The sequence below is a fragment of the Corvus hawaiiensis genome, chromosome 5 (assembly GCF_020740725.1).
Source record: "Corvus hawaiiensis isolate bCorHaw1 chromosome 5, bCorHaw1.pri.cur, whole genome shotgun sequence".
In the NCBI taxonomy this organism is placed as follows: domain Eukaryota; kingdom Metazoa; phylum Chordata; class Aves; order Passeriformes; family Corvidae; genus Corvus; species Corvus hawaiiensis.
The window spans coordinates 60,371,430-60,397,437 of record NC_063217.1 but is presented as its reverse complement, the minus strand read 5'-3'; the positions used below and the strand labels follow the sequence as shown (position 1 = coordinate 60,397,437).

Below are 26,008 nucleotides of genomic sequence, written 5' to 3'. Positions count from 1 at the left end.
TTAGAGAAGGGAAATTTGCTGCAGTGTGTAATTCATAAATCACAGTCTTCTAACTACAGTATGTACAGTCATATAGACTGTGGAGTTTAGAAATAAAAATATAATAAGCTCTGGGAAATTCCACTCCATCTTTACCTGCATTAATTCTTTCCATTAGGGAATTCCTTTTGTCTTCTCTTTCAATAATCTCTTGCTCTTTCTACCATCCCTACAGTCTGTGTAACCATACCAAAGTCAGGGACATTGCTCTGAAAAACTAAGCATGCACACCTTTTATTTTCTAAAATTCCTAGCTCCACTTTACCCTATCCTTCCCAATTCTAGGCCAAGGCATGCTCTGGTCCAATAAAAGCAGAAGCGCCAGACATTCAAAAAAGAGAAACTTACTCTATTATGAAAAAATCTAGTCCAGAAAAAAATGCTGAGCTTTGTCAAGACTTATGATCTGGTGCTATCTGCCTTCTCTGCAACAAATCAGAATATTACTCTTCCTTTTTCATTACTGGATGAATGGTCCCTGGCCTTCACAAATTAAAAAATTAAGGCATTTCCTCATTGTAAGGCCAGGTGGAAAACCACTATGCCCCTATGCAGTAATTTATTGATTCTGTAGTGACTTCTCACCTGAGCTGCTTTGCAGAAGCTGATGTGGGTATTGGCACCTCTTAATCTGCTGGAGCACAGAGGGTGAGGGGTAGGAAATGTGCCAAAGCAGCCTCGTGTGTCTCAGGCACTCCTCTTGCTCTTGAGCTGCTGTATCTAATGACAGCTAACACTGCACGAGCACCTAGCTGGAGGTGTGTGTCTGTCAGCTTTGTAGTCATGATTTCTTGTAAACTACAGGATTATTTTTTATTTGACTTTAATGCATGTAGCATGGCCCCACCCTTTTCTTTGTGTGCCAAGAGAGCTCACTACTGCATGGAAAAGGATGACTAATCATGGTAAAACGTGTTTTGACATTTACAAGCTCCAAGGTGTTGCACCTTGAAACACAAAACCTTTCAAGGCTCTGGCTACCCTGATACATCTCTTGTTTGTACTTTAAGCAGGCCTGAATTGCAGATGTCTGTAGTAAGACTCCTCAGTAGCAAAGAAATGAAAATGCTGTAAAGCCCCATTTAATCTCTCTGGCTGAAAGCAGAGACAAGTCACTGTGAACATAAGATCCTCTTTGCACCAATACACATCAGAATACATTTTGCAGTTTAATGCATGAATAAATCCTATTTTCATCCAGTATCTTAATTGTCTAACCCATATACTGTGGGTTCCAAAAAGAGGAGACAGGATGTTACTTACCAACATGAAATCGTTTGTAGGTTTGAGCATGCAGGTAACATAACTTGCATCCTTGTATCTGAAAGGTACCACAGCAAAGCCAATTGCTTCTGGGATGGCCAGTATGAAGGACAGAAGCCAGATGGAGAAAATTTCAATAGCAGTGATCATCGGGATTCCAATTCCCTGAACACGGCTCCAGGACGCAACTGCTCTGTACCTGAAAGAGACAGGCATTCGTTTCCAGCCCTCAGTTTCCTTCTTAGAAGGTCACGGTTCAATGTCATATGGCAAGTAAGATCCTAAAGCTGACATCTGAGACTCGTATTACTTGTTTTTTCTGCCTATTCCAAGGCCTCTGCCTGCTGTCAAGTCACCTAGGACATAACAGGGCACATCAAGGGGTGGAGAGCAGAGAGCCGGCTGCTCCTGTTCTGCTTGGGTGTGGGATTGTGTGGAATTCTGCTAGGTGGACTGCACTAATGATTTCTAATTAAAGTAGGCAAGGTTTGTGAGGACAGACTGTATCTTTCACTAGATAACTGATATAACAGAGGAAAAAAAGCTTACAGGCACACAACCATTCTAACAGATACAAAGCATCCATCTCAGCAGTGCTATCCAAAGTGAAGCTATCAGCTTCCAGGCAATGAAAGACTGGGAAAATACTCTCGATGAAGTGAAAATGCATTTGTTCTGTTTACACTGTTCAATGAACTGTGAGGTTCTTTCTACTCTACTTGTCTCTCAGTTTTCAAGGAGCTTGTAGAAATTTATTAGCTTTGAGACCTCAATCTTTCCATCAGCTCTGGTCAGAAGGTTGTAAAATTATTCAGAGAAGACTGATAGGCATAGAATACAGAGTGCAATCCAGTCCATAAATTAAAATTTCAGTAGCAGATGTAACTGTTGTCCTGCAATAACTGCAGTAAACGACTTAGCATTTCCAACAATTTAGTAAAGACAGAATCAATGGAAAGAACCAATATTATTTTTTGATCTTGTAATAATCTGAAATTCATGCTGGAGAGCTCTTTGTCATTAATGATGTAACAGCTTCTGAACTGCTTATTTTACTTCCCTAAAATAATAGGACCTTCCCATTTGGAATTACAGTGCTACAGGTATACATCATGGCATCCACTGATGAAATAGTCTTCTTTAGTTGAGCAGAAAAAAAGTCAAGAAAGTTCATCTGCTTTAAAAAATGTCAGATTAAGAAGTGAAATACTGGATTTTGAATATTTGAGATGGAAGGAATAAAGAGCTTCTGACGGGAAAAACATTTGTTGAGGGCTACAGGACCTAGGCTACAGAGATCAGGAAAATTTAGTTATTAAAAGGTTTCTCAGTCGTCCTTTAATGAATACAATAATATAGGATTCACACACAAAGTATTTCTTCTGATTTCTTGTATCACACCCTGTTTTTAGTTTGGAAGTGTGCTTATTAACTGGATGGAAGACTTGGGAGTTCCATCCCCTGTAGCCTCAGTGTTAGAGGAAGGACAATGCCTGAGTGCAAATCCAGGCTTAAGCCCCTCACAAAAACTTCAGCAAGCATTGTTACCCAATATCACTGGAAGGTGTCAGAGCCTGGTGTGCCATCATTCCTGCAGAAACCAGACTGGAAACCTTTGCCTTGATATCTACAGCAGTGTCATGCACAGCAGAGTCACAGCTGTACTACAGACAGGCTCTCAGGGCATCATTTCTACAGAAATGTGTGTATAAATACTTCGAGCATAATAAAGTAAACTACAACTTGGACTTGCAAATTAAAAATAAAAATGTCTTCTAAAAGCATCCTTATCTTCAAAAAATGTGAAAAAGGAGGGAGGCAATGGTTTGCTCATGGGGAGAAGGTCTCTGAGATCAGAATTCTGAGACCATCAAAACAAATAAAACTATTCTGAGAGAATTAAGAAAGAAATATCCAGTATCATATCTTCTCACAAATATTCATATTAAAATCTAAAATTAATTTTAAATGATTTGTCACCCTGTCATATTTCATTTTGCCAAATATCAAATTTTGGCTTTCATCACAAAGTTGAATATTCATAGAAACTTAACCTTTCACGCAAATGGTCACGTATTTGTGAACTTTGGAAATTTAACAATCAGTGCAAAGTTTACTTTCTACAGACTGGCAATTTTACAGTCATTTCTGTCAGCTGCACAGGTTCCTAACCCCTCCTAGACTGACTGATGCTCTTAGCAAACAGGTGCTTGTACACTGTATATATTTTTCAAGTAGCAAATGTAAAGCTTGTTTCGTGTTACATCTGTAACTATATAAGTGACAACCAATGTGTTGCAAATTGTGAATCCAATTATTTCCTTTGTTGCATTTTTGTACCTGTTCTTTTGAGTTACATCTGTTTTGCACATGAGAGGATCACTATGCACAGCAGTAAGGATTTGGGTCCTGTATGTATTTTACTGATTTTTTTTCCAGTTTACAGTTCAGATAACTCTCAAATAAGGAATTATTGGCTGAATAATTTTATGAATATTTTCAGCTAAAACATAGGAAGTTCAGTAATTGGATCAGAATTTGCTGAATGCCTATTAACCTGCAATTACTTGGTCTCTTTACTCACTGCTGTAAGAGTGGTTTGAAAAACAGTGGTAGTAATAATAATTTTAGTAGTAATAATTTTTCAAGTGGGTGTTCTGTGAGTTATGTAATATAGAGGATCTTTGTCTAGCCACAAAACTCCCAAAATTAAGAGTGAGAAAGTACTGAAGGGTTTATTTCCCTCATACTTGGAAAACACAGGATGTCTGCCAGGGAGCTGACATAAAATACATACATAATACATGGCATTTAATTCCTCACTCTAAAATATGTTGAGATTTGTCTAACTTTCCTTTTTTTCAGTTTATTTCCCTCTTGTCTCCAATCTTGTCTAAACTATTCACTTTTTTTTCCAGGTCACTTCCTGTTCTCTGTTTAATGGTGTGGCTCCTCTTCTCTCTCCCCTTTTCCTTATTGACTGCTCATGTATGTGCTGGCAACTTGTATACATACATACGATGAACTATTTTGCACTCTTACCTAGTTATAACATGTTTAAAGCATTTATTTCAGAAGGACATCTTGTCTGGATCTGAGAACATCAGTAGGTGCTTTTGTTTTCCTATTCCTTTTAGCTGCATTGGAAAATTAGATGTTCAAATGGCCCCATAATATAACATGTTTCTGTTGTGCAAGTATCATCAGCCCTTTGTAAGAGTGAAAAGCAATGCAGGAAACATAAGAGACAAGATCAAGCACATAAGCACACTGTCAAGATGAGTGCCAGTATAGTTTCTAACTGTTCCTGCTGTTGATGATACCGAACTGTTCTGCTTTGTTAATAGAGACCACAGCTGTTCTTCATTTTATGCAAATGTCTTAATACAATGAAGCTCTTAGGGTTTTATTTTAGTGGCAAAATCTCAACTTGTCTCATAAACTTACTGGAAGTTGGTCCACATAAAAATATCTACCTTAGAATTAGTGTTCTATGCATTATGCTATGCAGAGGGGGCAAGAAGAGGGTGTGTACACATGAAATGAGATCCATATCTTCACTTTTCTTCTTCAACCCTTTTCTTAATCAATATCATTATGGCCAAGACGTAAGCGAGAGTAAAAACTCAGGCAGGGCAATATCTTTCCTCTTAGTCACACTCAGGGACTGTTTTGCAAAAGAGTCACACTATCGTCACCATCGTGACCTAGAGTTTAAAAATGCCTGAGGGGCATCTGAGGCAAATGTGAGCTTCCTCGGAAGGGTGAATGGCTGGGTTTCTGTCAGCCTCTTAAAACCCTCTCCACATGTGAGTGGCCATTGTTCTCCTTGGGCACGCACAGTTAAACCTTAGTACACTGTCAGGGCAAGTCACTCGAGGGCAGTAGTAATGAGGGGAGTTTCACAATAGAATGTAGTTAGCACAGGGAACCATCCTGATAGCAAAAAAAAAAAAAAAAAATCCTGCTCTAAATTAAGGCTGTAGTCTGCAACAGGGACAGAGAGTCTACAGTGACCAAAACTATGGGTAAAGTTTCTGGGTTCACTGTAACAATTGACTCCCTCTTTTTCTGTGTCATAGAATGCAATATATAGACACCCAAAATAGTCATAAACAAGATAGTTTTCAGGAGCTTTTTTAAGCAAGAGTTAACTCGCCTATAGACCAGAAACAGTCCAGCTGTGACAGCACACTATTTCATATTTACTCATTTTCCATTCTAAAAAGCAACCATTAGCTGATGTGGAATTTTGTATTAATGTGAAAATGCAGCTTCCAGTGCCCAGCCTGGAGCTTTCATGGTGATTGAACCTAGATTCGGTTCTTGTTAGCCAATATCAGAATCTGGCTCTATACATCAGTTTTCTAACACTCATCCTCTGCAGCCACTTACTAGAGTAGCACCAGATGATGAAGAGTATGTCCTCAGCAAAGTGTCCAAGCTAGGGGAGGAAATTAAATAGTCTGAGTCTGATCCCATACAAGATTTTATACTCAAATGGAAACAACATTTGGTTGTTGTGAGGATTAGCAAATCAGTCCTTGTAAAAATGTGCATGCATCTGCAAAAAGGTAGCTTCAGCTGAGTTACTTCCAATTTATAAAAATGTATATAACAGTGGAACTTCATCTAGTGAAACTGCAGTTGTCAGGAGTTATCTAACAAACTGTCTGTTTCATGTGCTTGATCTATGATTTATTCCTTAGAGTAGTTCATGGGATTTTATTTAGTGGTGGGCAGATATTGTTTGAGAAATGGAATTCTTTTTGTAGTTCTCAGACTCAAAACATGGAAGTAGAACAGTTGCCTGTATTACATTTTTTTGTTTGTTTCTGGCATTGGCTAATGAGGTAAGGAACTAATGCAGTAAGAAGCTGTATTTCAGGTATGGATACTACTAAGTGACTTATCCACTGCAAAGCTTGTACATTAGCTTCTTCAGTAAAGCCAAACCAAGATTAATTTTAAAGCTTCTTTGCATCCCTGTACTAATACACATAGTGCATTTTATTTAGTAGTATTTTCTGTATATCAGAGGTACTCATATTTTGGAGTAGAACACGATCAAGTAACTCAAGACATAAAACCAACTTTTACAGAATTCAAGTGTTCATCTGCTATTGCATTTTATGTATGAAGGAAAAATAGCAGAGGCATTAATTTTCAAACTATCAAAGCAAGTTTCCAACTTCCAGTGTTTTTCAGTAAAGCTCTGTTAGTTTTAAAAGTTATCAAAATAAAACCTTGTTTATTGTCCATAGGCAGTGAGTTAAAAAACGAATTTTTAAGGCTAAAGATTACGATCTTGTTCAAATACAAAACAAACACGAGTTCGTATGAAAGAAGGAAGTTTGAATACTAAGTCAAATCCCAATAAATTTTTGTCTGGTAAAGGAAGTTGAAATAATGCTTTACTAGAGCTTTTAAATACCTTTAAAAAATATGTAAAGTTCGTTAGTCCAAGGACTTAATATTATACTTTGAGCCACAAATGTGGTGCTTGGTGATAGCCAGAATATAAAAGAACAGAATTTAATTATATCTATATTGTAATCTGCCTGTTAAGAAGACCATGCTGAGTGCTCACAGATTTAGGAAAACTGCACGTGCAAGAACAATGTCAAAAGACTAAAACATACTATACCTGTCCACACTAAGGGCACACAGGTTAAGGACTGTGATTCCCACTGATGCCTTCTGGATGAAGGGAAGGAATTTGCAAAGAAACTGTCCAAATTCTGTATTTCCAAAAGGCCAGTTCTGAGCAAGGAGCTAAAGAGAAGATACAAAATAATCAGAATATTTAAACAGTAACCCAACAAGTACATCACAATGTCTTAGACACAGCCACTGTAACCTTGAATTCTCCATACCTAAAGTGTATGCTTAACATTACGTGAATCTGGGAAGTAACTGCTACCATGGAAGCACAGAAGTTGAAAGTTTGCACTTAAATGTTGACCATGTGCTGTTGCAATAGTAATTTGCATTGTTAAGAGGTTTTTTTTTTAATTACTGTGAATCTGACAGCAGTACTGAATAATGAAAATCTAACTCAAGCCTGTCATAAATGGTTGCCATTGCCATGTCCCAGAACCAGGCAGTCAAAACATAACTCAGGGTTCACAATGAAATACCTCAGAGCCAAGTTCTGATGTGGCACGCAAGTAGATTCTTGTCATCGTAAATGTACCATTGTGTAACTCATGGCAATATTCAGTGCCAGACTCTGAGGAGTGTGAAGAAAACACTGTGCATACATAATTTGTTCCATATTACATTTTAAAGGACAAGCATGCAAACGTGGGCTGTGCTTCAAGGCAGCAGAAAGGCATCCATTGGAAAGATGTGAGTGACTGAGGTTTTGAGTAGCATTTCCAAGGAGGCATTTCCATAACAAATATTAGTACAGTGATTCATGTGCACAGTTGTGAAGAATTAGCATATAAATAGTAATATTTCTAGCTATACTGTTAAAGCTTTGTCTTTGAACTGAGCTTTGATAGCAAGTACACATACAAAATGCAGGACACAAAATTATTCAGAATACTCAAATCTACAACTGGCTGCAGAGTCACAGATCTCCCTTTACTTGGGCTGACAGTAAAATGATAGATTATATTCAATGTAAGTAAGTGTAAAAAATGAAAAATTACTGAGTCCATACAAAGTACTGAGCCCTAACTTAGCTATTTTAACTCAAGTAAGGGATATTTCAGCCATCATGAACAGTTCTGTTGAAAAACAAAGTCACTAAACCTTCTCACTCTTGCACTACCATTTTGTTCATCTTCTTCTCTAAGTCTGCTGCTGAGACTTTCTCAGAGGTAGGATGTTCATGTTTTGAGAGGTAGCCTTGCAACCACAAGGACTAGAAATATTCTTCAGTAGAAGCTTAGGTCCTGGAACACACTTAACTGGTAAAAGTGGGTGTATTCTAGCTGTCGAATTAGAAAAACAAATTCTGGTTGTATCTCACGACTGCAGTATTCAAAGTAAACATTTTATTTCTATTTAAATTAGTGTTAAAATGAAGCATGCTAGTAATCACTACCTTTAGCAATACAAGTATGAACTGTGGGAAGTTCAAATTCACATCTGTCTTTATCTCAATTAAGGTAGGTGTTGCCTTTCTGGTTTTTCATAGCATGAGTTTTTCAGAGAACTTTGCTGTAGATTATGGACATTTATCACAAAATTCTAGATGAGTAGGAATTCATCATCTCCTCATAGTCCTGCTGGGGATTTTTTGCACCCCCTCTGTTTTATAGCCACTCATCACAATGCTGAATTACTTGTGATTTTGTCCCCCACATGATACCTCAAAAATGCTGAAAGCAGCTACACACTCCACATTGCCTGTGTCTCTCTAGGACTATATTAATATTGTCATTTGATTACTTGTATTTTAGGACAGATTTTAGCAACTCACAGCTTTCAGCCAGCTGGGTGTTAAAATTATGGGTCTAACTTATGTGTGCAAGTACCTTTGCTATGGTGTCCCAGTTTAGGGCAGTCACATTTGATGAAGGCAAATCCCCCTTTTGCCAGAAGGCTAGGGATTGGATTGCTTGGATTGGTGATTTAACTCTAGCCAGTACCTTCAGTAGCAAAGGTGATAAGTTTGTATCTGCAAGCTCTTGATTAACTCCTCTGATTTTATCTGTATTTATAGACTGAATGAAATACATTGAAATTCTCCAGCAGAATTGTTTTCCAGATAGGTTTGCAGTAGTGTAACAAATGTTTGCAGAACATCTTTCTACCTTTTGCCTAGAACTCTCATATGAGGTTTTAATTTTTATCAGAAAAAAAGTGTTGAAAAAAGAAGGGATGATCAGAATCCATAGTAATTCAACCATGTGTGGTCACATGGAATTTCAGCTCCGAACTCTTGGCTGGGTTTGGGTAAAATCAGAGTTGTTCTCAGGCTGGGAAGGCTAAATTATAAATGGCACTGCCACGGAAAAGCAGCTCTAGCAGGCTTCTGTCAATCCCCTGTGCCAACTAGAGCCCCAAAACCCATTTATCATTACAGATCACACTTTAAAAGGCAACTGAAAGCCACCTATTCATTTCAGGGCCCTGACTGTGGCTGTAGCTACACCCAGCAACAGAAACGAACGAGCACTTTGTAGTGGCTGTGAAACTCTGTTACTACAAGGCAAATATTAGCTTCAAAAAGAAAAGTGTTGTACTTGAAAAAGGTTCACTAACTCATTATGCCTCACGAGGAAGCTTTATCATGCTTCCAGCATGTACGCTTCAACCTCACACCCCAGGAAGCTCTCCTTTTTTGAGATTAAAAGTATTTTATTCCTTTTGTTTCTTACACTTTCCAATAATTGAAGTAATATGAGTACCAAATCATTAGACATTCTTTTCAAGTGAGTTTTAATCAGAATCCCTGGGACCAGAATTAAGGTTTTTTGATTTCAAGATTCACTTTGCAATCATTTCTGTGGGTGTACTCCATTATCACTCCACATCAGCCATGCATTCATTACTTCCCCTTGGATCAGGTGCCATGTTTTCTCTTCTGTAGATATTTTTAGTCAGCAAATCTCATCCTGTCTTTGTTTTTAGTAATTTTTGCATCAAAACAAGTCCATTTCCCTCTGTTCTGCCCTAGCATGGTATGGAAATTTCAGAGGGAAATAACACATTTATTTTGTATTAAAAAATGAGCCCAGGAGTTTAATTTAATTAATCGTGATTTACTTACGTGCAATACAAGAACTGGAACTACTGGCTTTGCTCTTTGAGTGCTTTTGCATATTTTAATGTCCAAACAAAATGATTATAAAATTCTAGCAAATTGCACTTTCTCTCAAGGCTCTAGGATAGAAGAAATCAGACTGATTACTCCTACTTGTGTTCCAGTGCTCCATGAGCTGTTGAAGTGGATTGTGCTTTTGCAAACCCACTTACAAAACCTCTGAGGTTTCAAAATAAGACATGTGGCAAAAGTAACACAGTTTTCCCCTTGTTCTGTTTGCAACTTGGGAGTATTTCATACTGTGGCGCAATTCCTGAGAAAAGAGTGTAGTCAACATGTACTTTTGCACTGAAATCAGAAATCAAGATTGGTCTTTAAAAACTCCGCAAAGTGACCAGACAACCACAGCTTCCTTGAGCATCCTCCCTTCTGTGCTGCTTTATATGGCCTCTCTGCCCTGAGCTGCAGCTGGAGACAAACAAGACATCAGCACTGAGAACATTCCTTTGCAGTGATTTTTAAATGTCACTTCGTTGATTTTATTCTGCTGCTGCTGCTATTTTCTAACCCCCCTCAGTATGGTAGCTGATGTACAAAACATCAAGTCCCACTGTGCATCCCAGGCAATTTATATATAGTCTGGAAGAGAGACTGTTGTAACCCTACCACATGAGTGTTTGCCAGAGTATGCTCATGTGTACCCACAGTGTTTATCTCGTGCCAGGCTGATACTGTGTGTTTGCAGGCAGATGATGGCCCTGGAGCTCAGCCCAGAAGAGATGGACTTGGTTGGGCGCTGGATATGAACTGGCTCTGAGCTGCTCTATTAAAACTCCTTTGGCTCATCGAGTGCATGTCAGGAGGTCCCCTCTCTCTGCCATGTGGCATTGAGGATGGAAGAAAAAGCTTCATACCTGCCCTTTCCTGCTCTGATGTCATTCTAGTGCTCTGGAGACTTCTCTTCCTATATCCACTTGGGACCATTGTTGGACACTCAAGGTCTGCTTCCCAGAAACTGAACTATGTTCCATACACATAGTGCTTGCCCCTCATGCTGCCCTCATACAGGATACTCTCCTGGGTTTCATGTTCCATGATACTCCTGGAACAACTCTGGCACAACCCTGGAAGTCAGCTTCATCCCTGGAAGTTCCATCGTCAGGAACAATAGAAATACTTCCTTTGTTCTGTGACTTAAGTTACACTTGTGCAGTAATGGCAGAAGGGACCAAGCCAGCAGATTTCATCCGTATAGATAAGATCCAGTTGTACAAGTGACCATCATCTCCTAACAGGGGAGCAGGAGTTACAAAACCAGTGTAGTCTGGGATGATTTTCTTTCCTTGCCACATGGCCCAGAATGAAAGACAAGGGAAATTCTTCTGGTTTTGTTAGAGCAGCACATCTGTTTTTGCTGGGGTTTTTATATACATACATATATATATATATATATATATATATATATATATATATTTTTTTTTTTTTTTTTTTTTTTTTTTTTTTTTTTTTAAGGCTAGCTTCCTCTAGAAGATACTGAGCTGTCTTGATAAAGCTCTGTCTTAAGTTGTGTTCTACAATTATATATGCCCTTGTCTGCTTCAAGGCATGGGCCAGACATGTACCTGGTGATTTGGGTGGAATCCAGGTGATATCTGTCTGAGCACAGAAGTGTCTAAATTCTATACCACCGAGTTGAGTGCATTAAGTGACAAAAGATGATGATTCTGACTGAAGTGTCTCACCTACCTCTGATCTGTAAGACTGCTTAGTTAGAAATAAGGATGTATTGAGTCCTCTGCAGTGTTTTTTGGTTGTGGTGACTCAAACAGGACCCTTCTGTCCCCATGAAGTGTCACAGGATAAGAATTCACCTTTCCCTTCTTCCTGCAACCCATATATCCAGGAGAGATTTGCATTACTGGACAAAGCTCATCCATTTCTTGCTTCACAACTCAGCTGTGCTCCACCACTTAGCAAGAAAGAGGGAAAGCTGTAAGGGTGGAGATGGAACACAGCCTGTCTCTAAATATTCCTTCCCACTGCTGACGTGAAAAACCTCAGATTTTGAAAGGAATGGTGACTAGAGGAAAGCAAAGAGTAGAGGAAAACAAAGAATGAGGGTAGCCTTTATAATGCAGGGCATAAGACCAGTACATTATGGTGAGATGATAGTTCAAGCTTCTGCCAGCTTTGGGATCATTTGTTTATTTCCTTACACTTAGGTTCACAACCCTGGCATGGTAGAGAAAACACGCTATATCTCTTCAGCTTTTCTTTGCAGGAAATACATTCCTGATTTTGCTACAACCAAGAACTGTCTTTTTTCCACTTTGGGTGGGTAAAAAAAGACTGACTGGTTTTCTTCCTAGAAGGAAGAAAGGTTGTGTGGGAATGCATGAGAACCATCAAAGGCATTTTTTTCTCTGAATTGCCCTACCAAAGCCTTTTCTGCTATTTTGCTCATCTTAGCCCAGCTGAGTAAAGGTGAAGGTAGCAGAGGGTCTCATGCCATTCACTGAATGTTTTTCTCCTGCTTAGGCAGCTGTGGAAGAGAATGTATGGTTTTTACACAAGGGAAAATAAATTCTACTTCAAGAGATCCTGAAAAGTAAGGAAACAAATGCCCTGGTTTTGCAGCAGAACATTCTGTCTCAACTAACTGGAAAAACATCCTACGTTTTAGGTTCTTGTTAAAATGCTTATATTTATTACAAAAATCTGCTTAGCAGTAAGGCATTCCTAAAGACTCTAGGCATCTCCCCTGTGGTATTTTTGCTGTTTACAAAGCAGGATTACTTTCCGTGGTGTTGGATATCTTCCCATCCTTCTAGGTAAACTGTTTCTCAAGCTGGGCTGCCCTTCTTCAGGGAAATGAGCTGCAAGGTGTGCTTATGTGCATGGTGATTTGCTGAAAGGAATTTTTTTCAATCCCTCGGCATAATATTGCCTTTGTTATTCTTCCAGCTGTGTTTTCTTTTGTGTGTTGCTAAAAAGAGTGACAGGATTTCTAAGAAGTTACTGCAGAACTGGTAAACCCTGGATATGCGCAATCAAAACAATTCCTGGTTATCTGTAGAGTTCAGATGGTTGAGAAATAAAGACAGCAAACATACTAAAATATTCTCTCAAGCCTAGAATCTCTAAGTACTGTATACTGTTTAAAATCCACAGAGCAGAGAGGCAGGCATGAGATGAGGAGCTGAAGATGAGGGAGGAGCTGTGCATTGGTAAGAACATACGTCCCACCCCCAAAACACAGCCATGAGTTAAAGGCAGAGTGCATCTTGAACTAAGACCTAGAATATAAAATCTCTTCCTTGACTGCTGCCCTGGTGTGCACATTAAACACACTGTACTAGGAAGCTACAGTTTGTAAATAGAACAGATTCCTGATGGATTTCTTTTCCCTGCTCCATTTTGGGAAGCTTCTGCCTTCAGGACTCAGTGATCAATTCCTGTGCTACCTCTGGATTTCCGCTATGTTTGGTCACTACATAGAGACATACACCCAAATAATAGGTCCTGCTTGAAGCAGGTTCTATGGATTTCTGCATCACACTGGGCTGCCCATTCATTGCTTCTTTGAAACCCTGATAAGAATTCAATGAAAGCCAGAATGCAGTTGTTGAGGCCTCAGAATTTCCTACTTATGTTGGTACTTCATTGAGAAATACGTACTATACATATGAAAAATTCTGCTTTTAAAGAAAGGTTTCTTTTCTGAGTGCCCTTAACTTTTTGTGTGCTCTTGGCTTGGCTTTATACTTCTTTGTCACAAAACTATAACTGCTACAGATGCCACTTGCTCTATCAGCTACAAGATCAGTGCCAATGTGGTTGATTATCATTCCTGTGTAGCTATAATATTAATCCTGTTGGTGAAGGTGTTCAGATATGCCAAATAATTTTTGATTCAGAAGGGATTGCTCTGACACTTATGCACATGCTCTGATGTTAGAAAATGTCCATGACTAGAAATGCCTTAGCTGAGTCTTCCTTTACTGAAGACAAAACGGATGAACATGTTTGCTTGCTGTTAGCTACTTTCCATATTTAGATTTTTAATGTTCTAGGTGGACTACTCAGATTTAGATGCTGTTGCAACTAAAGTAAGAATGAATACCAATTAACTAACCAAAAATCCCCCTGTTTCACTCAAGGAAACATCTTGAGCTGTCTGAGCAGTGAACACTTGCTTTTTTCCTGGGTAGATGTCTTCCACTTTGTACTAGTAAAATAATTAGGAAAATGTTATTAAAGAAACAGGTGAAAAGCTGCCTAATTTGCTTCATCTACTTTATAAACTAATGGTTTAAGGAGTTAAGCATACTCTGATCTAAGGCAATGTAGTTTATGTCAGTCTTATGTAGGCCAGTTCCCAAGAAATTTATATGTTCTTCTCTAAAGTGCATGAAACTGGAAGCAGAGACAGCTTGGGACTTCCCAGTAACAGTTAAAACTGAATTTTGCCATTGTAAAGGTGAGAGCCTTGGTCTAGAGTGCTCCAAGCTCCACAAGCTCAGGAAAGAGCAGTGGACAGCAATGTCTGTGGTTGAGTACCTGTTGTTGTTCCTGTTGCTCTGCTAAACTTTAGCCATGAGAGCAGCAGCGGGAACAGCCATGAGGGTTTGCCAGAGCTCAGAGCAGCCAAGGCAGCAGTGGTGCTATGAATATTCTGCTGCTGCCTTTGCACAGCCTTAGGAAACAGTGTAGTGCCTTTATGGAAAGCAGCCCTCTAAAGAAGTTTTCTTGCATTGCATCTGAATGTATTTGCTAAAAAATGCACATGGTGGTGATGAGTAATGCAGGTGATCAGCAGCTTTCAGTAAGGTGCTAATACCACCTGATACAAGAAGAGGAACCTGTCTCTTCTTCAGTACCTTAACCCTACCTCTACAGCAGCATAAAATATAAAACTTTTATTTTCTGGTCTTCTTTCCTCTGCAGAGAAATAATTCTTACTGATTCTTACGGGGCTTTATGCTTTGACATCTTGAATGGCTGAGATGGGTGTATTTTGGGAAAAGAGGAAACTATTTGGGTGCTAGTGGTATAAAAATGTGATTGAAAATTAAATTGTCCCAGTTTGGTCTATTAAGGTTGGATTTATAACTGTCACCCTTCCTGTAAAACTCAATTTATTAAGATTTTTAATACTGATTTGATACTTCAAGTGGATATATTGTGGTAATTAAATGTAATGGAGCTTTAATACATGCAGAATATCTTCAAAGGACAGTGAATATTATACACATCTCAATCCACTTAACAATAAGGGGAACCCACTATATAATTACAGTAACTGGAGAAAGTAATGGGTGAGGTTTTGAGCCTACTGTACCACAAGGAAAGGTTAAAAATGTCAAACATCTGTGACCACATCTTTAGTTGACATAAATTACATAATTACTTATTTTCCAGCATCATATCTTTGTTAATTGTGTAAATGCATAATAGAATGAAGAAGTAAATTCTTCTGGGATCTTCCACTGCCAGTTACTATAATTTTATAGCTGTGTCTTTCTAAGGATTTGTAAAATGGATTTGAGTATCAGTAGCATTATGTACTTCTCTTTTGAAAGTAGTTTTAAAATAGTTAAGGCTACATTATGTTTCAGGAAGGTGGTTATAACTATTTCTAATACTCAGTTTTAATTACTCAGTATTACACATTTTGTTCTATACAATGTGGCCATCTTAACACTGTACTGTTTGTTATTTTAATATGCAGCTGAATTCTTGTTTACTCTAATTCTGTCTTCAGACCTGTTTTGTCCTAAAAATGAAGATCTGACCAAAAAGGTATTAAGTGTTTGACACCACTTGTTATAGAGGATACTAATATATGTTCAACATGAGGCTGACTCTGAAACTAAAAGAATCTTTTAAAATAAAGTTCAGAAGTGTACAAATTACTTTAAAACAAAAATAAAAACACTTCAATTGTTTTTCCTTAAAAGCCTATCACTTCCATTATCCAATCGTGATATTTCCAGTGGCCACCCTTCGTACTGTTACTCAACAAGAGGAGCTGAAAGATGACGCCGATTTTAGGATCCCTAGTGGTACAAATAGGAATGGCATTTATTTAGCAAACTTTAAACCCAACTCCTAATGTAAGCATTACTGAATGGTTCATATGAAAAATGCTCTATAAATAGTAATTGCATTTCTTATCAGAAGTACTAGGGCTCCCTTAAAAATGTTATAAATGCTTCACAATACATGCAGCTAACCTTAGACAAAAAGGTGTTTGTATATGGTAATTTATAAGTAATTTATTTTGAAAGTTAAATCACTGAAAAATAGCTAAAAGTTAGAATTAAGCTTTAAAGGTGATTTTAATTCTGCCTTCTTATATGTGGAAATTGGCAGACATTGATGTCAAGGGGCTGCAGTTTTGTTCATAGCATTTATTTATCCAACACTTCTCTGCAGCACAGAAATAATTTCTCATATAGGCTAAGGAAATTCCATTTGTACAGAGCTAATCAGAAGCATATTTCAGCTCATCATATAAGATAGAGCAAGACAAGTGAGCCTATGGAATTCCAGAGAAGCAACAGAAAATTAATAGACAAAAATGTATTGCAAAATAATAAAGAGAATATAAAAAATATTGTTTGTTTCTTTCAACTAAGCTTCTAAAGAATTTTCAGAAGACCATCAAAAGGCAATTCTGAAAGGCAAAATTAATTCCAAATTTTCATTCCTCTTTGTGAAAAGCAGCAGAGCCCTTGAAAGGTTAGAAAAAATTGTGTAATAAAAATGCTTGTTTTTTCTAAAACTTGGCTCTGAAAAGAACTCATGCCATTTTTCCTTAAAATTTACTATCAGACATACCATGAGAAGTGAGAATGCTGGCTTAGCAATTATCCATAAAGACACAAGGGTAATTTACCAGGGAGGACACTAATATATCATGGGAGGTGCAGTCATAGAATCACAGAATGGTTTGGGTTGAAAGGGACCTTAAAGATCATCCAGTTCCAACCCCCAGCCATGGACAGGGACACCTTCCACTGGACCAGGCTGCTCGGAGCCCCATCCAGCCTGGCCTTGTGCAGGCTCTGAGTCCAGCTAAGAACCCCAGTCCTATGTCCCATTAGGCATTTACCCAGCTATGGAAGACAGGTGAATCCCAAATCAGGCAGAAGCTGATCTTTCTCACCAACTCGTTAATCCAAAATACAGATATCTTATCAACAAGTTGCCAGCTTAATTTTCCAGGTGGAGTATTGAAAAGTGTGAACTAGAATTTCCATTAAATCACATCCATAATTATTTACAGTCATCCTAGTGTCAAATTCATATTATATTAAAACCAGATAAAGTTAAAAGACTTATCTGTAATTTTTACAACTGGAAGATCAGAACCAGGTGCTGCATTTCACCATAGAAAATATGCCTCTGTACAAATGTAATCTATGCACACAGAGATAATTTAAATCCATTAATTAATTCAAACTTTATGATCTTGTCCGATGAACACCTGTATTATTAAGCAGTTATGATGCCAATGTTATATAAATGCAAAATGCATCTTTTAAAATCACTGTTTCTTTTATTTTAAAATCCAAATTGAAACCACAGGGCACTAGTTAATATAAAACCATGCATTAAAATGTTTCATTTAAAACACATGTAAATAAAAGTCTTTGGAATCTTTAAGGGCTGAAATAGTGAAGAACATTTGTTCTTAATTATATGACTTAAACTTTTATTTACTAACAGAAACACTTCATGTTTCTGCTGAGAAAAGAAAGAAGTGAAATATCCTATCAGCTATGCACCTGTGTACCATCCATAAAGAGTGAGATACAAGATTACAAAATTATTTGATTATTTTCTCAGATAAGTTAATATCAATGAAATATATTTTAAAAAAGCTCAGTTCTGCTCATTCAATCGTGTTCTGGCTTGAATTATATTAGTAAATATAAATTGCATTAGAAAAAGCATTGCTTTATGGCTTTGTTCAAATAAAACACCAGGACAGGATAACTTTATACCAGATAAAAGAGTTGATGATGAGCCTTTTCACACTTTGACAAAACCAGATGAAATTTAATATTTCAGAAATGGTCTGTGATATAATTGGAATAATTTTGAGACTCTGCTATTAATGAATATTAAATGAAAACCTTAAGGCTCATCTTAACTGACATAAAGTCTCCCTGCAAAGCCATAATACGAAGCCTGCGTATCACAGGGAGTATTTTCTGTACAAATATGAAGTAAGGATTGGATAATATAAAAATAGCAACTAGTCCATCAAGGAGGAGAACAGTTTATAAAAAGTTCTTCCCTCATAAATTCTTTTGCTAGCTATAGCAGCTATGAGAAATGAAGAGCTCCTGTGAAATGAAATGCCCAAGGCCACACTTTGGTTAAGAGCTATGAGCTACATCATCTTTAATGGGAGATACACTTTTTCTTGATGGAGGTGAGACCTGAGAGCAAGGTTTTTGTTGCAGAACAGAAAGGAGTTGTATTGTTTCCTTAAGTGCACTATTCATTGACAAAAACCCACTAAATAGAGGAGGAAGCACAGAGGAGAGCCAGCGAACCCCTAAGGAACCGCAGTTAGAATGGATCATGGTATCCTACCTTGTACACGATGATGGGGATATCAATGACAATATAGATAAGGTCTCCCAGTGCCAGGCTGGCTATCAGTGCATTCGGGCCATTCCTCATACACTTGTTCTGGTAAATGATCCTGAGCAGAGTCGCATTCCCAACCATCCCGACGATGAAAATAGCACAGGATACCACGGTGTTAATGTACTTAAAAGTTTCAGCAATCTTAGTCTGCTGGGAGCATTTGACAGTTTGGTTGGACACCGGGGGCTGCGTGGTGGTGAGGAGAATGCTGGATTCCATCCCTGAGAAGGTGGAAAGGGGGTTTCCCGAGTCACTCCGATTGGCAACGTCTCTGTCAGAGCTGTCACTGAGGACAAATCCAGGGACCAGAAGCAGTAAGGAAACCCTTAAACACAAGGCTTCCATCCTGAAGTCCCCAACGAGCAAATTCAGTGAGACAAGGGTTTGGGTTTTTTCTTCAGTATTTCAGTGCAGAAGAGATACTTCTCACTTCTTCACCTGCAGAGAGAAACTGTAAGCAAAAAAAGAAAAAAAAAAAGAAGCACATAATCAGTACAACAGGTAGTCTAACACGTCCTGTTTCTCACTTAGAAGCACATATATATAAACACCTGTTTATACTCACTGTGCTGCTCTGAAATCTACATTACCCCCATTACCTGTCTGACAAAAGACAAACACAAAAAAATCCTTACGTAAGTGATAGTTTATGCAAATAAGATCCCACAAAACCCTTTTAGCTTGAGACAGAATTTGTATAGGGATGGAAAAAATAAGGTGGATGAAATTCTGTTTTAAAATAGAGTCTTGCAGGAAAAGTCGGCCTGCCTTGGAGACTGCTGAATGGTATTGTAGCTAAAATAAGAAGTTATTCTTTTCTCTTCAACAAAGAAAGGTAACAGCACTGCATTAAAAACTACATGTAATAAATTCATCAAATTTCTGAGTATTTTTGGTATATTGCAACAATTAGTCTTTGTATTATTTTTCTCTGACTTACTACCTGGATTTCAAATTAAGACTGAAAAGACATCTATTTCAAATCAAAATCTGGATCAGATCCAAAATTCCTAAATATTAGGAGGAAGATTTTATAGTCCTAGGGTAGACCTCTGGCCAGGAAAAACCTTCAAACTTTGTGATTTGGTCCTAAGTGTAATTGCAACTCATGCTGAGTACTTATCCACAGTGAAGTTAATAATAAAAATTTAAGCTCTTTTAAAGATAAAACACATTTGACTTAGTGTTCTAAGCAACAGCTCATGACATTTCCAGGTAGGGAAGAAAGCATCATAGAATCCTGGCCCAGTAAGTGGGAGTGCCTGTGTGTAACCTGCGTTGTAGGTGCTAAACCCCCAGTGAAACCAGGGATGCCACTTAAGTCCATTTTCTTGAAGCCTCGGTTTAGTTTAAGATTCTTTATTTTAACATGGCTTATATCTGCAAAACAAGGCAAAGTGCTGCAGTGTTGACAAAAGAAGAGTAGAAAATAAAGTATTTATAACTTCCTGATTTCCAGGGACTCGCCTGAAGTATTTGGGAGGATCCTTTTAAATAAATTAATCCTAATTTCATTCCCTATGGGGCTATTAAATCAGAGTTTATAGCAAGACATTTACCAGAGAAGGAAGGAGAAAATTTACTGATAGTACTTCTGGAGCAGGCACAGTATAAATATTTATTACTATTGCAGGCTTCTGTTGTGTGTGGTCTGTGGAAGTGTGTGTGTACCTCTAAACAGCAGCAGATGCGATGCTAACCGGAGTATTTCTGTCTGGCATGCAGAGTGCTGTCCCTCACAGACCAGGGATCCACCTTTCAATCCTTTTATTGCTGTATTTGAGATCAGGAACTGACCAACTGGCAGTTCCCATGGGCTTTATTTCAAAGTTTGATGTACTAAATAATAAATCCTTCTTTAATTAAATTAAATGCTGGTTATGATGGTATCTCAGGGCACTTAGCAGCAGCATGGTGTAAGTGTTTTCACTAGAGGTTACTAAATGATACCAGAAACAACAGAGATGTTTGATGTAATTCTTTTCAGGCAAGGATTAATACTTGTATTATTTCCTGACTATGGTTCCGCAATTTACAAATGGGAGAAGTGTATCACTATTAAATGGCTTTCCCAAGTAAATGTGATGGAGCTATGAACAGAACCCACAGCCCTATCTTTTAGTCGTTAGATTAGTTTCCTCCTTACTTGGTGACTTTTTACGTGAAAATGTGATGTATGTGTCATATAAACACGGTAGTAGCACGGCAGTCACACCACCAGCATGCAGAGCTAGGAACAGCATTGCCAATTACCATCTCTTCTCTCTCCCGGAAGAAACTTCCCCCTAAGAAGCAAAACTAGAAAGTTATTAATAGACTAACTTCTAAGGGTACTTTTAAAATAGATTCCTGACAGCCCTTCATTCCTCTGTGCATACTTTAAAAGTATTTATCTTGTTACAGAATACAACGTGCAACCTGCCTCGTGAGAGTAACACACTGGCATCCCTGATAACTTTCTGTGATAAGGTAATCTAGGATTGTCCTTCTTCACACTCAGCCTGGGTACATGGAGGGTGTGAGGGTGCTCTGTTAATGTGGGAGCCACCCGCCTGTGCTGTGCCTGTGCTCCTGCAGTGCTGCAGAAGCAGCCGCGGATGCAGGGAACTAAATTCCTGACTTGCCTGGAGTATCAAGTCAGAAAAATTCCCATGCCGAGGTTCGCAAGAAGAGACCGTACTAGTGGAAATGAAATTGTTCCAAGTATTAAAGACGAGCTACGACGTTAACAGGGCTTGATCAGTGTAAGGCAGCCGAGATGCGAACCGGAGCAAATGAAGCGGAGCAGGGCAGGAAGGCACTGAAGGGGACAACGCCGGCAATGGGGATTCTCTGGGCTGTTCCCGGCGTGCGCTGCCGGGGAAGCCGTCTGCTGCTCCTTCTCCAAGGCGAGAGGAAGCACGCTCCTTGCACCACCAGCAAAGGATCAATTCCCACGTGCATTGGCAAACCAGTGCTGCCTGCCCTGCAGCCCACAGAGAGCCTCTGGCTCTGTTAAACTTTATGCAGTAACAGTTCCCACAAGCTGCCTTGTGCCCGTCTCTTGTTCTCCTCCCTTTCTCTCTCTCACACACTCACACCCGCACACAGAGGTGCACCACCGCCACCGAATCCCTCTCCGGGGCGTTCTCAGCGGTGCGGAAGGTGCCCGCGGCTCGGGCCGGGCTATTCCCGAGGTGGCATCGGGATGGGTGTCCCGCAGCATCCCGCGCACTTCCCCCGCCGCGCCTCCCCGCCCGGCTCACCCTCATGCTTGGGGCTGCTGCCGCCGCCGCCGCCTCGGAGAATTTCCTCTGAGTGGCTTTTCCTGGGATAGTCTTACCAGATCCTCCTGCCTGCGTCTGACTGGGTGGAATTGAAAATCTCCACCTCCGCTAAATCAGTGAACGAAAGAGACAGACTGAAGAAGTCGGAGCGTCCCCTCTCCTCTGCCCCCTCCCCCAATTAAAACAAACCTCCAGCCCGAACTGAGCCCCTGCCAATGTTAAACACAAAGGCTGCCTCCCGGGCACAGGGGAACACGGAGCTCTTTAACTCTTTCCTCGCTGAAACTGAGCACAGCTGCTTTGCTGGACTGATCTAAACCCACTGCTGCAGCTGCCTGCTGACGGCACGCAGGATTCTCAGGAAGGGTCTGTATCTGATCCCACCAGACGGCAGAGGGGCCATGAGCAAAACGGGGAAATCTGATTAAATAAACCGCTCTTGCTTTGCATTTGCCCTAGGGTGGGCCAGGATCAGAATCTCTGAGACAATCAGTAAAACTCTATGTGTGAGAGTTTCAAACATGCTGGATCAGTAAATGGAAACTGCTCCTGAGTTAAAGTCTCTTTGATCCATCCAGGACACACCTTGCTGATGCATCTTAGTTGCATTTACAAGGATAATAAGAGTGTGGCATTTTCTGTCATTCCCGTGTTTTCTATTACTGTTCTTCTGTCAAGACAGAGGTGCAAAAAAATTTGTGCAGAAAAAGTGAGAAGTTCATTTATACTTAATGGTATTTTCTCATAGTGAGAAAAAATGCAAGTATGTCAGAGGGAGCAGCTTGTACTGGAAAAGGTTTCAAAATCCCTTCATGCTAGCAAGTTTATGAAACTTTGAGTCCTTTGTTGAATCATTTCAGGTTTCTCATTTCCTGGCAAGTTTTCATCTGGTTGTACCACAGAAATTAGTTTCTGAACATATATGGGCTTCTTTTGAATAAAAAAGGGCAATTTTCCTAAATAAGATGCAAAAATATGTCGTCGTGAAACTGCAAAAGCAGAGCGAAAAGAATAATAGAAAATGTGATGCTAGTGGCCTGCAGAATTAAAATATCTGGCACTAAATTGTGTAAGAAAATGTTTTGAACTTGATCAGTTTTGCATAGTTAAAAGTGTGCTTCTGTAGTATGTTTGAAATCATCTGATAAATATTGAACAGGAAAAACCAGCATCTGGATCGACTGGATTAGCAGTACTTTATTACTTCTGGAAAGTCATCTCAGTTAATTGAAGTGTCAAAACACAGGATCTTTGAAGGAACATACATGTTCAGGCTGAGAATCAAAGGGAGTCTACTGTTTGCAAATCAGGTAGAAATTTAATTCAAAATCTCAGGTTGCCGTGAAGTTGAATAAATGTTGATAAGCCACTAAATTACCCATATACTACTACAAAAATTCTTTACAGTCTGTTAATTGATGCTTAGTGTTAATGATTTGCTTTGTCAAGAATCGTCTACATGGTAACTTGTTGGAAAAGCTGTTGAAGAGTTGGAAAGGCTATCATTAAAAACCATGTGCACTTTCTGGAGTGCTTTATTGAATGCAATTCTTGAATTTCCTCTGTGTTCTATAAACATCGTTTAAACTAAGATAAATTCAAAAATTGTATTTAATTGTTCCTGCTTTTATGGTGTTCAGGAAAGTAACATGGAAAAGAAAGTTTTCATGTATGAATTATGCAAAAACTGCAGTTGGAAGTGCAGCTGACCTCAGCTACTGAGGAAAGTGATAAAATACAGTTCTTTACACCAAGAAGTTTTCAGCTGTTAGAGACACTTTCACCATCATTGTAGGACTGCTATCCTGTGCGTGGAAGAATTCTTGACTGAGGACTCTGTGTACCAGTTTCAGCACAGTGAAAGTGCTTCCTCTGACCTCTTCTGTTTTGTGTCTTCAACAAACTACTTAGCTTGTCTTGCATAACTTCAGAATTCAGAGTATGGGCAACATATCAATCTCATTAGAAAAAAATATACTGCATTTGCAGCTGGAGTGAAGAAGACTATCAGCATTTTGTAAAGCTATTAATTTCCATGAAGCCTTCAGGTATTAGAAAGGAATACTTTCATTTTATTGGATTGAAATGGATGTTGAGCAAATATATTACCTGTAAAGCCACTTACCTCCTCAGATTTGGTATGAAATAGGAACATATGTTCATCAGGTCACAGAGTCCTAAATTGCATTACTGGGATTCAAAAGACCAAAATCAAAACCAGACATTGTCCATAATTGGCATTTCCATAAGTAGTCAGTTGGTGTGCTTATAATCTGTAGCATTTTCAGAAAATCGAAAGTTATTCATCGCAAAGAATGTCTATTCTTTATTTAGATATTCAGAATTACTCTGAATATCTAATTACTCTGCATTCTTTCACTAGATCTCTGATACAGTTTTTATGAAATAATACAAACAATAGAAAATAGGAGCTACTTGGATAATTTGGAAAAATGAACCTAGATACTGCTGGTTACAATACTGGATAACAGTTTCACTTTGAATTCAGTATCTAGATCTAGTGAACAAGAACTCAGCAAATCCAAAACTTCTCATAGAAACATGCTGATTTCAAAAATACTTATTGGGCAGGTTTTTCAAGTTTTGCTACTCCAGTTCAGTCAGAAGTTGCACCTCATTGAACTAAAGAAGAATCATCCAAACCGTCAAGAGTATTTCTGTCTTGAGTAGATGATCTGTTCTTCAACAACAGATGCACCAATGCAGCTTCTTTAGAAGAATTCAGTTAAAAAGAGCACTCTCCAGAAAATGTAAATTCATAGAAACTCAGGGCTCATTAATTCCAGTGATCATTGAACCAGTTATTTACTTCTGTTACGTAACATTTCTGTTTCCCAGCAGCTGCTTTATTTAAATTGTATCTCTAATAATGCCATATCTATAACTCTATTTATGTGCCTAGCACAAATAAATCCACTCTCTGGCAAGGCTATCTTGCTCCTCCCTCCTTCCTTGCCCTCTCCTTTCCTCCCTCCACCTTCCTCATTTCTCTGTCTCTCTCATGTTTCCTTCATGCTAATAGAAAATTTTGGCAATTAACAATGTGAATTTCTAATTCAAAGAGAATTATAGTGAGAATGCTGTTGTATTAGTTTAATTCCATAACTGGAAAGGTGCTTGTATTAGAACATTAGAACCACTGAAATATTCCTGCCCTTGGGCTATAGGAACCTGAAGCTGTGAAAGAATCAAAAGGGATAAAGGATTGAATTTTAAAGGACAAAATTGACCATGGAGCCAAACAATTAATACAGGAACAACTGCATGAGATACTGACCCCAAAAGGGAATATTAGTCAGGAACTGTGGATTGGGTGTATCTAAATTTTACAGAATCTTGATGGAAAAGTTTGAGTAAGAAGTGAGCTTCCTGGGCCTTTAGTGTGCAGATTGGAGAAATAATAGTATGTGTTGTTAATTCCCTTCAATTACTGAGCATTTCAGATTCCTCTGGGGAGCATTTACCTACTGTGTTAAATACAATAGACTAAGAGCATTTCAGAAAAGATTTACTGGGAGAGGTAATGTTGTTGGTCTTCATTTCCATAGACGAAGCCCTAATTTTTAAGCTCTGGATTTTATCAATCTACTTGGTGGGAGGCAGTAAAGAGGAGAGAACCAGACTCTTCTCCCTCATTCTCAGTGATGGAAGAGGAAGCAAAGGCACAAGAAATGTCTTCTTGAAATACTAGAAATTAAATTTAAATATAGGAAAAATCACTTTCAGTGTAAGAATCATCAAAGAGTGACACCGGGTGCCCATAGAGGTTGGAGAATCTCCATCCTTGAAGATATTCAAACCCCAGCTGGACACAGTCCTGAGTGACCTGCTTTAGGTGGCTGGGCTCTGAGCAGGGGCATGGACTAGATGATTTCTAAGGGTCTCTTCCATTCTCAAAAGTCTGCAAAGCTGGGATTCTGTGATTCAGATGAAACTTCCATTATGTCAAGAATATTTTGACTTGAGCTCTACAATTATGGAGTTCAAAATTCTTCAAGTTATGTTGTTTATATTGGGAAATGATGTGGTA

The 26,008-nt window shown here is 38.7% G+C and overlaps 1 protein-coding gene across 1 annotated transcript in view; it reads right to left on the bottom strand.

The window, feature by feature from the left end:
* EDNRA (endothelin receptor type A) overlaps positions 1–22,145 on the bottom strand; it is a 30,482-nt gene extending 8,337 nt beyond the window's left edge. Inside the window, exons 1-4 of the mRNA XM_048304270.1 lie at positions 21,937–22,145; positions 18,635–19,142; positions 6,950–7,077; positions 1,303–1,501 (exon numbers count right to left, since the gene is read on the bottom strand). Of these exons, the coding sequence (XP_048160227.1) occupies positions 1,303–1,501; positions 6,950–7,077; positions 18,635–19,036 (729 nt within the window). The 5' untranslated portion in view covers positions 19,037–19,142; positions 21,937–22,145. The remainder of the gene's footprint in view (positions 1–1,302; positions 1,502–6,949; positions 7,078–18,634; positions 19,143–21,936) is intronic.
* Positions 22,146–26,008: the final 3,863 nt, after the last annotated feature.